Raw genomic sequence first — 14,917 nt, forward strand, 5'->3', positions numbered from 1 at the left:
GTTTGTTTATACTTTTATTTCCAAAGTGAATTAAAAGGTTGTCTTGATTATAGGCTTCAAGAAAATGAAAGATGCTTTAAATTCACAAGTCTTGAACTTCAACAGTAGAACAGATTCAATATTTTCATCTGCTCTTAATCAAGACAAAAAACCACAATCAGTTTTGAGAATAAATATATGCAGCATAAAAAAAAGAATTCTAACTGATTTTCCTCACTATGGAAAAGATTCAACTTTCTACCTTTGGTGTTCCCAGATTTATCTCAGGAAGGGAATGAAAGTAAAGAACAAACCACAGTGCCTTTATATCCTCTACCACCCAACAATTCTAAATGGATAAAATTTGGGTATAACAGCAGAGGAAAGACAGGATCTCTTCTGCAACATCAAGGGCAACAAAAGAGGTAATATGTAAAAAGTCTACCACTGTGTTCATACTATAGGTTGATTAAACATGTTAAGTCTTTGTTTTGTTTTTTTATTACCAGAAAAACCACCTCCTTTTTACCTGGAAGCTGCTTTCAAAAACCACTGCAGACTTCTGCAGCACTACAGGTTACCTTCACCCTTCCTACTCCCAAAACAATAGGAGGGTCAGGGCACACTCTTGATTACTTATTAGAAGTCTAATTTAAAGCATAAACAAGTGGACTATACTTGTATGATTTAAACAGACCATAAACTGGTAACAATTAGGTTGACCTTGGGTTTTTAACTTAATAACAAGCATCTCATTAAACTGTATTAATTAGTAATGGAAATCAAGGCAAGGCAGTAATCTACAAGTTTAAAATACAAACAAATCAACTGGAAGCCTAAGGCAAACATGCTTATCTCAAGACCACAAAACTTCCAGACCCACATTCTCAAGAAGCTAATTAGTGAACTACTGACAGCTGAAAATACAGGACAATCACTTGCCATGAGTTGTGTATAATTCAGAAATGCTAGCATATTTAAAAAATGTTGGAGAGGGATTGCTCCATGTTTCAAGCTTGACTAAAATAAACCTTTACTTAAAACATAAAGCAATTTGTAGGCTGCACAAGTTGAGAACCCAGGAAGTTAGCAGAGAAGCTAACATATTAATATAGAATTAGGCTGTTATAAAGATCAGTGCACTGTTGTCCATCTTTCTTTACTAAAGTTGTCAGATGCCAATTTGCAGAGCAACTTCTTACAATCAAGGATGCAAAAAAAGACACTACTAGTTCCATGTCTATTAATGAAGCAGAAGCCTTAACTAGAACACTGACTGATTTGAAACTCACTATTATCAATCATCTTGAGAACAATATATCGAAGACAGGATATCATCTTTGCAATGGGATTCCACTCTCTGTTCTTTCAGCTATTCAAGTAACTTGAGTCTTGAGGTCTCAAAAGGTTCTTTTTGCCTGGGGTGTAGCTAAAGGTGAGAAAGAATAGAATGCTTCACAAGAACAAATAACTTTTAAAGGAGGCAATATAAATAGGTTTTGTGGCAAAGAACACTTTTAAAATAGCTGTCTGTAGGTGAGATAGAGCAAAGCATTCATGAAGAATTACCCCTCAGAGAAGAACTGATCAATACAGAAAATCTTGTGGTCTTTGAGTAGATCAAAGGGAGAAGGGAGAAGGCAGAAAGGCTAATGAAATATGTCTCAGAAAGTCAGACTAGGCAGGTCTGGAGAGATACAAGGTAAATCCAAAAGCAAAAATTATAAGATTCAACAACTATTAGAAGTATAGAACAATGAGAAAGTAAGTCTAGATTAAAGTTTCATAAGGGAATTAACAGATTTAAAAAAAACAGAAATACAACTTAAAGGAACATTCTCAAGGGAAAATAACTAGATATGGTAATATGCATTGCAATGTGTTGAGACTAAATAACATTTCAACTGACCCCGCCAGCTCATGCTATAAATTCACATTTTTTGGCAACCAAAACACCAGGGGGGAAACATACTGGAACAATCAACAGTCTGGTACTCTTCCCTGCCATGAAAAAGCAAAAGAGAAGAAAATTTCACATTTTAGCAATTTTAAATGCTAATTTTTATTTACTGCTAACTGTGCAAAGGACATCAATTCAATACTGTGCAGTAAAAGTTACATAAATCCAATATTAAACGATAGCATATGGGATAAATCTAAATCAGAGCACCATGTGCCTTCGAAACTGATTAATATCATAGAACACAACTCAGTTCAGACAATTCTTAAATGTGAAGAGCTCTCTCATTTAATATTATTAAGTTAGTTACCCAGAAGCAAATGTTCTTGGTTTTGTTGTTTTATTTTCAAGAAAAAAGTAGAAGCTTTTCCAATTTTTCATGGTTTAATATGATGTATGACATCTGAACCAAGGAAATAGTTCTTATGATTTATTCCTTTTATCAATTGGTACCATCAGCTAATACAAAGTTGACAAGCTGGCTGACAGGAAAACAGCTGACTACAATGTGGTATGCTCAATATGGGGCTAGTTGTACATCCATCTCAATTTCCTTATTCACAACCCAACGTAATATTCCTTTAAAGTACTATTTTAAATCAAAAGATAAAATAACCTTAAAGACAAATACAATAGTAACCACTGTAACTATCTAAATCACTTAAACACTAACATAAAATACTTTTTAAAAAGCAAAACAGCAAGAAAAATGGCAGTGCAAGAATACTTAATACTGCTGCATCTTACATATTCTGAGGTACATAATGAGAAGCTGAGGGAGGTGAAGCAATATAGCCAAGTGGCCCAGGACTCATAGCACCATGAATTTGAGAAGAACCACCATATGCTGCACTGACTGGATGCCAGGGTGCAACATAAGGATAATCCGGCACAATAGGAAGGCAAGAATCAAAACCTGGCAAAGGTGGCTGCCCATAGGGATCTGACATCACTGGATAATAGACTGCTCCATGAGGGACAGAGGCAGGGTCAGCATTTGGAAAAGTACCTGAAACAAAGAACACATACAGTACACGTCATATACAAAGATTAACTAAATATCAATATAAATGGATGTTCCTATAGGTAAAAATGAAATTTACCACTAACTATAAGAAAGATCATAGCAATTATAGCAGGAGCGCTTTAGAGATGAACATTAGTGACTAAAACAGGCTACTAAAAGATTGTATGAAAATTTCCTAATTAAAAAAATACATATGTGTGTACAACGTGTCAAATGTATTCTACCTATAGACAGCTATCCTTCTGGGATGATTTAGACTAAAATACATAAAGAAACATTCTCTGGAGTCATTCTAGTCAATTAAGTTCTTTTAAGAGTTGATCACAACTGTTATGAAATAGTTTTCCAGCATTAACACATACCATCCAGATAACCATTCTGTGTAACTTTAAGCAATTAAAAACTCAGGTGGTTTTACAGTCTAGTCTATACTTGAAGGTAAATTTCTGAAGAGCATCTTCTTTAGGACCAAACATTTAAGTGTCATCTCTTGAATGTCATTATGATGCTAGCATAATTTTAATTTTACAGCACTTTCACTACCATGAATCAGTTTCAGTGATAACAAACGATGTTCCTACCTTATTACAGTGACTATATATTTTTTAAAAAGAGCCCTTCAAGTTAATTGGGATAACTTAAGATTAGTTCATTTTGTGAAATTAAGACAGCCATTGTCTTGTATTTACTACAGTTAAAAATAGCTCTATAAAAGGTATATGGTACACTGATACTTTAATTTTTATTTCCGTGGGCCACATCACACCACCACACGAGGGATAAGATTCTATAGTGCTAGTAATCCCAAACCATTAATATACTTTAAGAAAAGAGAGGAGAGGAAGAAAATTCACATTCCTCACGTGCACCAGGCACAGTATACTTAAACATATAAGGTCTTATTTACTTCTTATAACAACCCTGGCAAGTCATAAAATATAATATTTCCCATTTTACAGAAAATCAGGCTTAGGGAGGTTAAGTAACTTAGCCAGAATCACAACCATCAAGCAGCAGTGCTAGAATGGAAAACAGATTTGGTTAGGTTAGTCCACATCGCTTCTTCTACGTCCTGTCAATTCTAAGAAGGGTAGTCCAAGATTCCATTCTTCAAAATGCTTCCCCATCTATATTATACCGTGAACTCATAAAGAGCAACTACCCTTATGGTTTGGCATGGAGATCTCAAACTTTTTGGTCTCAGGATCCCCTTACACTCTTAAAAACTGAGGATCTCAAATAGCTTTTGTTTATGTGGGTTTTAAATACCAATATTTACCACGTTAGGAATTAAACTGAGAAAGTTAAAAATATTACTTCATGTAAAAATAAGCCTATAATGTTAGTACAAATTTTTATGAAAAATGAGTCTATTTTCAAAAAAAATTGTAAGACAAGTGGAACTGTTTTACACTTGTGTAATCTCTAATGTGTGGCTTAAAAGAAGACTGCTGGATTCTTATAACTGCTTCTGTATTTAACCTATTACGATACATTGTTTTAGTTTAAATATATGAAGGAAATCTGGCCTCATACAGATATGTAGTTGGAAAAGAGAGAAGTCTTAATAACTACCCTTTTCAAATAACTGTAGATATTTTTTGATTCTACACCAAAACTAGGTAAGTGGTAATTTCTTGGAGGTCAGTAGCAATGTGAACTTTTCATATTTTGTTAACATTAAAATCCATTGTCTTATCTTGTATTTTGGATAGATCTTTAACAGAATCATGCACAGGCAACATCATAACATTGGTAACTGATAAAGTATTAGTTCACTGGGTTATACAGATCTCCCAAATGTTGACATATTTCATTTATACAATGTAAGAAACCACATTAATAGCCCTCCACTATCTATTTTATTAGAAGAGTTAATTAAGTATTGGGAAGCTGTCAAGCTCACGGTGGCAGATAAATACTAGAATTTTGGAAAACTTGTATTTGAAAGTTAGAATTTTTATCTTTGACAAAAAATACTATCAGCTGTTTTTCTTGAAGTGATAGGCTTATGTAGTTCATTTGAGAAAATGTTTGTCAGATTCCCAAGTCTGAATAACGATAGTTGGTCTATTATTCTTTCAAGTAAAAATAGAGTTCTATGAAAAGTCAGCTAGTTCAGCTCGAAACTCAAGCTCACAAATCCTTTAAAGTTAATCATCATACGTCAGTATGCAAAGTGCTTTACGAATAGTTCCTATTTTGTTGCACAGAACATTAAGTATAATTATTCAAAGATAAAAATTTACTAAAATAAGAAATGTCTTTGATCAAACAAAAAATAAATAAAACTGGCATTTTTGGATCATGAGTATTTGGCAGTGAGGAAGACACTAATTACTAGCAGTTTGGTGCCCCTGTCTTGATTTGTGTTTAGGTGCCAGCAATTCTACCCACCACTGACTTTTGTACCCTTAATGCAAATGTAATGCAGTGTAAAAGATAAATAAAATCTGTGTATTATGATAAATACTTTTAACCTCATGGATCCCTTAAAAGGGTCCCAGAGACCCCAAGAGGTCCACATACCATGCTTTAAGAAATGCTGGCTTAGTATATGGACCTAATGAAATATCTGAAGGCTATTATTAAATTACACACAATAAAATTCAATTGTCTATCTTTCAGGGAAACTCATTACATACTCACCATTTGCTGATATTTCTGACTGTGTGCCATCTTGTCTCCCCACCTCACTGTACAACTGAGGAATGGTTTGATCTACCAGAGGAGGTGGCTCAGTATAGACTGGATAATTCTCTACATGAAGGTGCTGGTGCTGCATCTGTGGCACATACACCATGGAGTGCCAGTAGCTGTGGTGATAGCACTTGGGCAAGAAGGGGAAAAAACAAACACTTTACTGTTCCCTTTTCTTAAAGCAGTACCATTCTCCACTAAAAAAAAAGTTGGGCCACGATTTTCAGATGGGGTAGCAATGACTTTTGAACTAAATAATATGACATTTAAGAAATCTATTCTTTTTTACAACTTTAAGATCTTTTGCAGCATCTGTATCTCCTATTTGAACCTAGGAATTCTTTTAAAAGATAGCATCCTAAGAAAGTTAGAAATATACACAATGATCTGCATACAAAGATGTCTTTTATAGCATTATTTTTAAAGGCAAAAAACATTTAACAACCTAAATATTCAATAATAGAAAACTGGATGAATGAATTATGATATATCCATGATGGAATACAACACAGGCAATAAAAAAATCATGCTGTCAAATATTTAAAGAAAAAGTGTCCATATTGTTTAACTTACAAGTTTCCAAAATTACATAGCATAGCCCATATTTTGTAAAATAAATAAGCTGTAAGGAAGTATATCAAAGTATACAATGGTTGTACAGGTGGTTTCAGTGTTCTTTATAATTAGTATTTTCCAGATGTACTATAATGAATGCTTTTACTTTTAATATGAGAAAATATTAGAATATCTATTCTGTGTTTCCTTGTGTTCCCATGATGTAATATGAGGTAGAATATTTTAAAATGCCTCAGCCTTGTGGAATGAATCACAATGTTTCCACATGTGACTATAATAAATAAACATAACTGAAGGGGCAAGCACTTTAAATTCTTAAAACTGGTTTTAGGGAGTATCATCTCAAAGAACAAAAACCCACTCTACTACTCTTAATACATAAATATGTGCCAGTTGAGGAAGACAGTTTTCTGGAAATATGTGCAAGGTTTTAGGGAAATCAGTGTCTTAGAAAATATGAGCTAATCTGAGTACTATTTAGGAGACTATCAAGTTTGCTATCATCTCCCAAATCTTAAGATGCATCATTTCTTTTCATGAAATATGCCATCTTGCTATCTTATAAGTGTATTTCAGTGGGAAAATGATCCCTGCAAGAATAAAGTAAAAGAGTTCTTATCTGAAATCACAGATGCCTTTCAGTTATAGTAAGATATCTGTCAGTACTCCCCCTTCTACCACTTAGGGAAGTGGTGAAAATCAGTGTTTGGCAAACATCTATGAGCACATGAGTGCTTTAAAAATAATACACCTTTTTAAATGTCTTTGAATTAGTCTAATTACTTTTTGCATGAAATACAGAAATAGCTACAGAAATGTTTTAGGAAGCAGGATAAATAATCCATTTGTTATTTTGAGACAGAAAAACATAGCAAAGAGTTGGCATGTGATGTTAAAGATGGAGGCCAACAAATGCTAAGGTTGTAATATGTACAGCCCCCACTTGCAGCAACCTTTTTTTTTGAGTAAAGGTAGACTTATTTAGAGATATATCGAAAGGCAAGAGAAAGGCCACGAGGTGTTGGGGCTTGGGTGCTCAGGTTAGAGTAGAAGTAAGTACACACTCCATAGACAAAGTGCGGGCAGTCTCCAAAGAGGGAGAGAGAGAGGGCCACAGCAACTATTTTATAAAAGAAACTGAAGCACTAGTAGACTAAAGTAGAAAACCCAACCTATGTTATCTTCAGAGATATTAGACAGAAATAAGTCTCACAGTGATCGTGGGTTTTAAATCAACAGATGACTGGATAAAGAAGTTGTGGTATATTTATACAATGGAATACTATTCAGCCATAAAAACGACAACATAATGCCATTTGCAGCAACATGGATGTCCCTGGAGAATGTCATTCTAACTGAAGTAAGCCAGAAAGAGAAAAATACCATATGATATCGCTCATATGTGGAATCTAAAATAAAAAAAAAAAGAAGACAAATGAACTTGAATATAAAACAGAAACAGACTCATAGACATAGAATACAAACTTGTGGTTGCCAGAGGGGAGAAGGGTGGGAAGGGACAGACTGGGAGTTCGAGATTTGTAGATACTGACAGGTATATATAGAATAGATAAACAAGTTTATACTGTATAGCACAGGGAAATATATACAAGATCTTGTGGTAGCTCATGACGAAAATATGACAAGGAATATATGTATGTTCATGTATGACTGAAAAATTGTGCTCTACACTGGAATTTGACACATTGTAAACTGACTATAACTCAATAAAATAAAATTTTAAAAAAAGAATCTGATTATGTTAATACCAAAACAAGTTATATTTTTAATATAGAGTTAGTTTATCAAAGCAATTTTTACAGGATTCTTACCTGCAATCCCAGATTGAAATAGTACTGCAAAACTTTTGTATCTAAAATTAAAAATTTTAATTTTAGTAACTAGATGACATAATCAATTAAAACTACCACTTAAAAGCTTTTCTCTTTGAGTATTAAGGTAGATAACAAATATAGTCTTCCCACATCAATACAACCCTCAATTCTACCTTATAGTAAATAACCATTTACCTACCACTATAGGTAATATCATTTTCTGATCCAAGGTTTAATCACCAAATACATATTTTATTTCTATTCTTAATATTAGGCAGATGTTACACGAATGCTACTCTGCCAACATTTAGGCAGAATCTAGTAATGGCATTTTCTTGCTTGTCTCAAGACTAAAATATACTTTAATACAAATACGCTACATATGAAATCATATTGGTCTTCAGCTAATGGAGCTACTACATAGTACAAACTAATGCTCTTCAAATGCCAAGATTAGTGATGCCTACTGAGATACTTAGCACTGTTTGAAATAATTCACCTTGTTTTTACATAACATGACTAATGTACCACCACTGGAACTCCAAAGAGAGGAGGCAATGAGCATGGTAACTCGAAACAGTTATATCCAAAGATGATAAAATTTCTTCAGACACAGAACTTAATTAAAATATTTTATAAATGAACAAAAACTAGATGAGAGAAGAGGGATAGCCTTAACACTCTAATTATATCTCTAAATGTATTTTTACTGATTAATCTGGGATCCATGTATATTCTTATACATAAGATAACTTGAGTTCCACTAAGAAACTCTCAGAAAACCCCTTTTCTTATGTTGGAGACTCTCAACACATACAAATGTATTTACTGTCACTTTAAAATACTCAGCTTGTATTTTGACTATTAGGTGGGAGTATAGCATAAAGCCTGATGCTCAAGCTAAAGAATGTGAAAAGATAATAGCAGGAAGTAAATTCACAAATGGCATGGGATTCCACCCTGTGGTATATACATACAACAAAACAAAACTTGTATACAAAATATCCATAGCAATATTATTCACAATAGCATGAATGGAAACAACCCAAATGTCCATAAATAGATAATAAACATTGTGAAATGACTATATTTCAACTAAAAAAAAGATAATAAAATATGGTATATATACACAATGGAATGTTTTTCAGCCATCAAAAAGAATACTGATACATGCTACAATACGGATGAACCTTGAAAACATTATGCTAAGTGAAAGAAGCCAGCCAGAAGACAACATATTGTGAGATTCCATCTATAGGAAATATCCAGAACAGGCAATCTACAGAGACAGAAAATAGAACAGCGGTTGCCAGGGCCAGGGAGAATGAGGAGTAACTGCTAACATGTATGGGGTTACTTTTTGGGGTGATGAAAATGTTCTGGAATTAGATAGTGGTGATGGTTGCACAAATACGTTAATACACTGAAAAGCACTGAATTATACACTTTACATGGCTGTCTTGTATGATATGTGAATTATATTTCAAGCTGTTAAAAAATGTGGCAGGTAAGGACTATAAGAACTCAAAAACTCTGAAATGCAATTAAGGGGGTGGGGTCATGAAAATGACAGGGTTTAAATAATAGGAAGTTAGATGGAAGAGTAGAGGGAGAGAGAATTCGAGTAGAATCACCATGTTAGCAAAGGCTTAGGAGTAGAAAATCAAGTGACCAGAGTTCTTGTAAAAGTACAAGAAGATAAGGTATAACTTTGGAAAAATGACCTGCAGTTTCTTATAAAACTAAACAAACATGTACTATGACTCATCAATTCACCTACTATGACCCATCAATTTCACTTCTAGGTATCTGCCCAAAGGAAATGAAAGCATATGTTCGCAAAGCCTTTTACAAGAATGTTCACAGCAGCTTTATTCATAACAGACCCAAACTAGAAAATAGCCCAAGTGTCCCTCAACGGGAGAATGGACAAACTGTAGGATATCCGTAAAAAGAAACACTACTCAGCAATAAAAGCAAACAGACTACTGACATGCAGCAACATGGAAGAATCTCAGAAACATTATGTTGAGTTTAAGAAGCCTTCCATAAAGAGTACATTCTATATGATTATTTTTACATGAAATTCTAAAACAGGTGAAACTATGGCAGAAAAAAAATCAGAACAGTGGTTTTCTCTGGAGCTAAGCAGAGAAGGGAGTAGGGAAAGACTGGGAAGGGGCATGAGGGAACTTTGTGGGGTAATGGTAATATTTTATACCTTGATGGGGATTTGGGTTACACAGGTGCATGTACTCATTTCTGAAAACTGAGCAAATCTATATTTAAGATTTGTGCATTTCATGATATGTAAGCTTCACATCAAAAGAAAAAATAAATACCAAACTCTATTTAATGATAGGTATATGCTGAAGGTTTTATGAGGAAGAATGTTGATGTCTATAATTTACTTTGAAATGCACCAAAAAGATGGACTAATTGATGGGCAGAGAGGCAGATGGAGGAAAGGATGGAGACATATGTAGTAATCCAAGTACAGTTAAAGGTTAACGACCGAATATAGGTGGTGGATATATGACTATTCATTTTAAAATTCTAATTCCATGTGTGTTTAAACATTCTCATAATAAAATGTTGGAGAAGGCAAAATCAGCATTATGTGCCGAGTAAATCTTGGGCAGGGATAGGTAGGTGAGGGGACAGGAGTAAATGGATCAGGGTTTAGACAGTGGGTAAATTAGGTGGAAATGATACCAGATTAACAAAATGGGAAACCAAGAAGAGTCAATGTTTTGCATGGCCTAAAGAGAAGAAAGGAGGGAGATAAAGTCTAAAATAAAAGTAAGAACGCCAAGTGAAAAAGTCTAGCAAGTAGGTAGAGGCCAAAGCTAGACAGATTTAAGAATCATCTACATAAAGTTAATAATGAAGTTTTAAGGAAGAGAAAAAGAACAGAACGGAGTTGAAGATCTTGGTAACTAACTTAGGAGCTGAAAAAAACCAAAACAGAATAAAGAAGCAACTAGAAAAAAATCAAAGAAATGTTACAACAACAAAAAAGTATAAATAAGCTGCAAACAACTTTCAACTACAATTTTCTTTTGAGATACACTGCCAAACTGAGGGGTAACAAAGAACTTCCAATGGAAGGCTATTCCTTAGTTTAATTAAGGAAACAACACATGGTTTTGAAATCCAAGGCAGATCAGATCCCCAATTCCTCCCCTCAAAATCTTTTCCAATTCTTCAAAATTCAGTTGGAACCCTAAATACCAAGATTGCAACAATTTCATTCACTTGGGGTAGTCATTTAAGAAAAGGAGAAAAATTTGTTATCAACTCCTGCTTTTCAAGAAAAATAGCTGAGAAAGTAGATATCCAGTTGATAATCTTCTTCAGAGCAGATGTGTAGCTACCTAGAAAAGCAGCATAGGTCAGCTCAACCATCCATTCCTTGATTATGCAGAAGATATTCCCAGCTTTCAGTTGCTCCTTTCCTTAGTCACTTACCTAGCATTATGCTCTTAAGTCAATTTCCTTTTGGTCCCTCACCTTGTCCTCAACCAAAGAGAGATATGCTCTAAGATTTAAAAAAAAAAATGCTCAGACCTAAGTAACCCTCACCGAAGTCTCAAAATCTACTTACCTTGAGGCAGATCACTGCCACTTGGATCACAGGAATAAGGTGGAGGTGGTGGTGGTAAGTTTGAAGCTTCTCCCACCTCAAGAGGAGGAGGAGGTGGTGGTGGTGGAGGAGGTGGAGGTGGTGGTGGTGGTGGTAGAGAGACAGCAGGAATAGGAGCAGAGAGGTATGGATAGGATGGTGAAGCAATCACTAAAAAAGAAACAAAACAAAGTAGCAATGCACAACTGTAACAGCTTAGAAGCAATAGATCATCTTCCATTTCTTTTGTGTTCCCAATATCAAGCAACTCTAATTCTTATGATTTGACTTAAAAACAAAAACCTAGAAGGTAAATTGCCCATATTCTCTTAGACATGTCAGTTGAAAATGAGGAGTTCATTACAGGTTATTTTTGAGTTAAGGAAATTACTTGAAATTAAAAGGAAAAAAACCAGAAGCTACAGAGGTCTGATTATCAAGATTTTGAATATCAGCTAACAGGTACCATAAAAAGTACCATGAAAGCAAAAATTTTACCTAGTTTACTACAAAGTTAAGGATGTTTTCAGCCATTTGCCAAATCACAAGATGTAGAAGCTAATAAGAGAGACTAAATTGCATAGATTATAGATTTAAGCAATTTGAAGGTTTCTACTTGGTAGCATCAGAGGAATACAGGGAGGGAACTCTAAATTGCGACAGTTCCATTTCTAAGGACATACAGAATCTAAAACAGATAGGCTAGATCAACTATCTTATCCCTTTAACTTTCTATAAGTGTTATTATAGTTTAAAAATAATACTCATTTAGGAGCTTCACAGTTTTTGACATAAGAAATTCAAATACAATTATGTTTAAGTATCAATATATTCCTCTATGATAATAAAGGAAACAATGTGGTTCCAATCTAGTGAAAATAAGTATCTCCATATATACATAGTATGCTAAATAAATTTATTAAATTTTTTGAAAGATGAATGACACAATCCTTCATGTTTAATTGAACATTTTAGCTGATTTAGAAATTCAAGCACTAAATCTTACCACTGTGTCACCTGCATTATAATTTTATCCCTGAGAAGTATAGAAAGTTTAGTCTCATTGTTCAGTAAAGGTTTAATTGAGAATTTCAGAACGCTTAGTTTAGTACAGGAACAGTCCACACAAGCTGAATTTGTTATTTTGGTAATTTAGCAAGAGGAATTTAAGGCTAAGTATTAGAAGTAATCCACATTGCTTTCATTCATCAACATAAATTCTAACAATACATTTATCTATATCCTTTATACAGTCACAGGCTAATACTAATAGGAGATCTATGTCTTAGGGTGATTTAAAACTTGATAAACAACTCTTTTAGAGTGATAAAACTGTTCTCTCATGATTGTGGTGGTGGTTACACAACTATGCATTGTCAAAACCCAGGGCACCAAAAAATGAATTTTACTGTATCTAAATTAAAACAGTAAATTTTAAACACTTACTCAAATAACTGTTTTGGAGTTTTGCCTTATGTGTAGAAATCTCTACTTTTACAGTTTTAAAAGAGTAATTTTAGAACATCTCCAAATGCTCTTTAGACTTTATGGATTTGTTGCCTATAAAATAATGGCTTCAACAAAGCTCCACTCTCACTCCTTTTAAACTGGCACTCAAATCACACCATTTTTTAAAAAGCAAACTGAGTAAGTTCAATTAGCTAAAGACAGTAGAATGTATTTATGATTATCAGGTAAAAACCTACTACTAGACATAGAGGTAGCTATGTAAGTTCTCATGGGCCTGAGAAAATCAACGGTAGAAGAAATTTGGAGGTTACTCTGTCTGAATTCTCCTTCCTTTTAAAATGCATATTACAATAAGCTCCATAAGAAAAAGCTTTTAAAATCCCCAGGTGCCCTAGAGATGCATGAGCACCTAATTCGAAGATTTAACGGGGCTCTATGGGCTTAACAGGTATAGTATAGTTCAAGGGATGGACCCAGGACAATGGAAGCAAATTTTTCTAAAATATTAATGGAAACCAATGAAACACATTCAAAAAGCTTATTTCCCCCTGTCCATGTAGCTGCAGTCTGCTTCAGGACATTTCAGAAGACAACATGAATATATATAATAAGACCCGACTTCTCTAGAGATCAAAGGGCAGGGCTGGGACTAGGGTGCAGTGAGGTGTGAAATTTAAAGGGCCACAAAATTAAAGCAACAACAACAATAAAAACCCATGATACAGAAAGTATCAAAATTATAAAAGACAGGCTCCAAGCCTGCACTTGCATGACCCCAAAAGTGAGTGCCTCACTCACCCTAAGCCTGGCCCAGTTACTGTCTTTATTTAAAATTTTGGTACTTTGTTTTTCATGGATTTTTCTGCATTGATCTTTGTTTTTTAAATAGTTCACTGAAGTATTATTTATTTTGATCGTTGTGGGTTTTTTTGACACTCCCTTAAACCTTGCATCCCGAGCAAGTGAGCCACTAGTTCTAGCCTGGGCAAAAGCAGTCCAAAACAGTTACTAAAACCCTCAGTTAACAGGATTTAATGCCTTATGAGGACACTCATAATAAAATCAATCATGGCATCTAGTTACCTGGCAGATAGAAAGTAACTTAAAGAAGGATGGGATGGGGCTACCAGATAGACACAAGAATAACAATGGAAAACATGAGTTGTTTCATCTAGAGGACTGACAGGAATGATAAAGAGCAGCCATTACCTAGTAGAGTTATAACTGAGGTTCACAAATGACTTAACAAAAAGTAAAATGAAGGCAGTATACATTTTTAGAAATATTTATAAAAAACACAAATCTGGCATTTAAAGGATAAACTTTCAATGATTCTACATAAATGAGGCATTACAATGCTTGACTCACTTGTCACTTGTTCTTAAGCTCAGACATTTGCTGGAAGCAGACAGCTAACGTTTTCCCTTATAATTAGCACAAAGTAGTAAAACCAGGGTCTACGTTAACATTTCCAATGAAAAATGTTTATGGTGTTTAATGAACATATATATTGCATGTTTTGTTCCAGGCACTGTGATTAAGCACTTAATTTCTAAATTATAAATAAAACAGATACAGAAAACAAATCGAATGAATTATTTTCAGGTGGATGCTATCCAGGTTAAAGAAAACTTTGCCAGTCATTCCAGAAAATTTCCATGCACCCCATCCCAATCATGCTCCTCTTCCTCCCACCATAATTAACTATTATCCTGACTTTCATAGTAATCACTTCTTTGTAGTTT

The 14,917-nt window shown here is 34.2% G+C and overlaps 1 protein-coding gene across 1 annotated transcript in view; it reads right to left on the reverse strand.

Annotated features, from left to right (window-relative positions):
• Nucleotides 1-2,016: 2,016 nt before the first annotated feature.
• ALG13 (ALG13 UDP-N-acetylglucosaminyltransferase subunit) overlaps nt 2,017-14,917 on the reverse strand; it is a 61,281-nt gene continuing 48,380 nt past the window's right edge. The window contains 4 exon segments of the mRNA XM_010996654.3: nt 2,017-2,948; nt 5,616-5,796; nt 8,075-8,115; nt 11,685-11,873. Of these exon segments, the coding sequence (XP_010994956.2) occupies nt 2,683-2,948; nt 5,616-5,796; nt 8,075-8,115; nt 11,685-11,873 (677 nt within the window). The 3' untranslated portion in view covers nt 2,017-2,682.

This window comes from Camelus dromedarius, chromosome X (genome assembly GCF_036321535.1).
Source record: "Camelus dromedarius isolate mCamDro1 chromosome X, mCamDro1.pat, whole genome shotgun sequence".
Lineage (NCBI taxonomy): Eukaryota > Metazoa > Chordata > Mammalia > Artiodactyla > Camelidae > Camelus > Camelus dromedarius.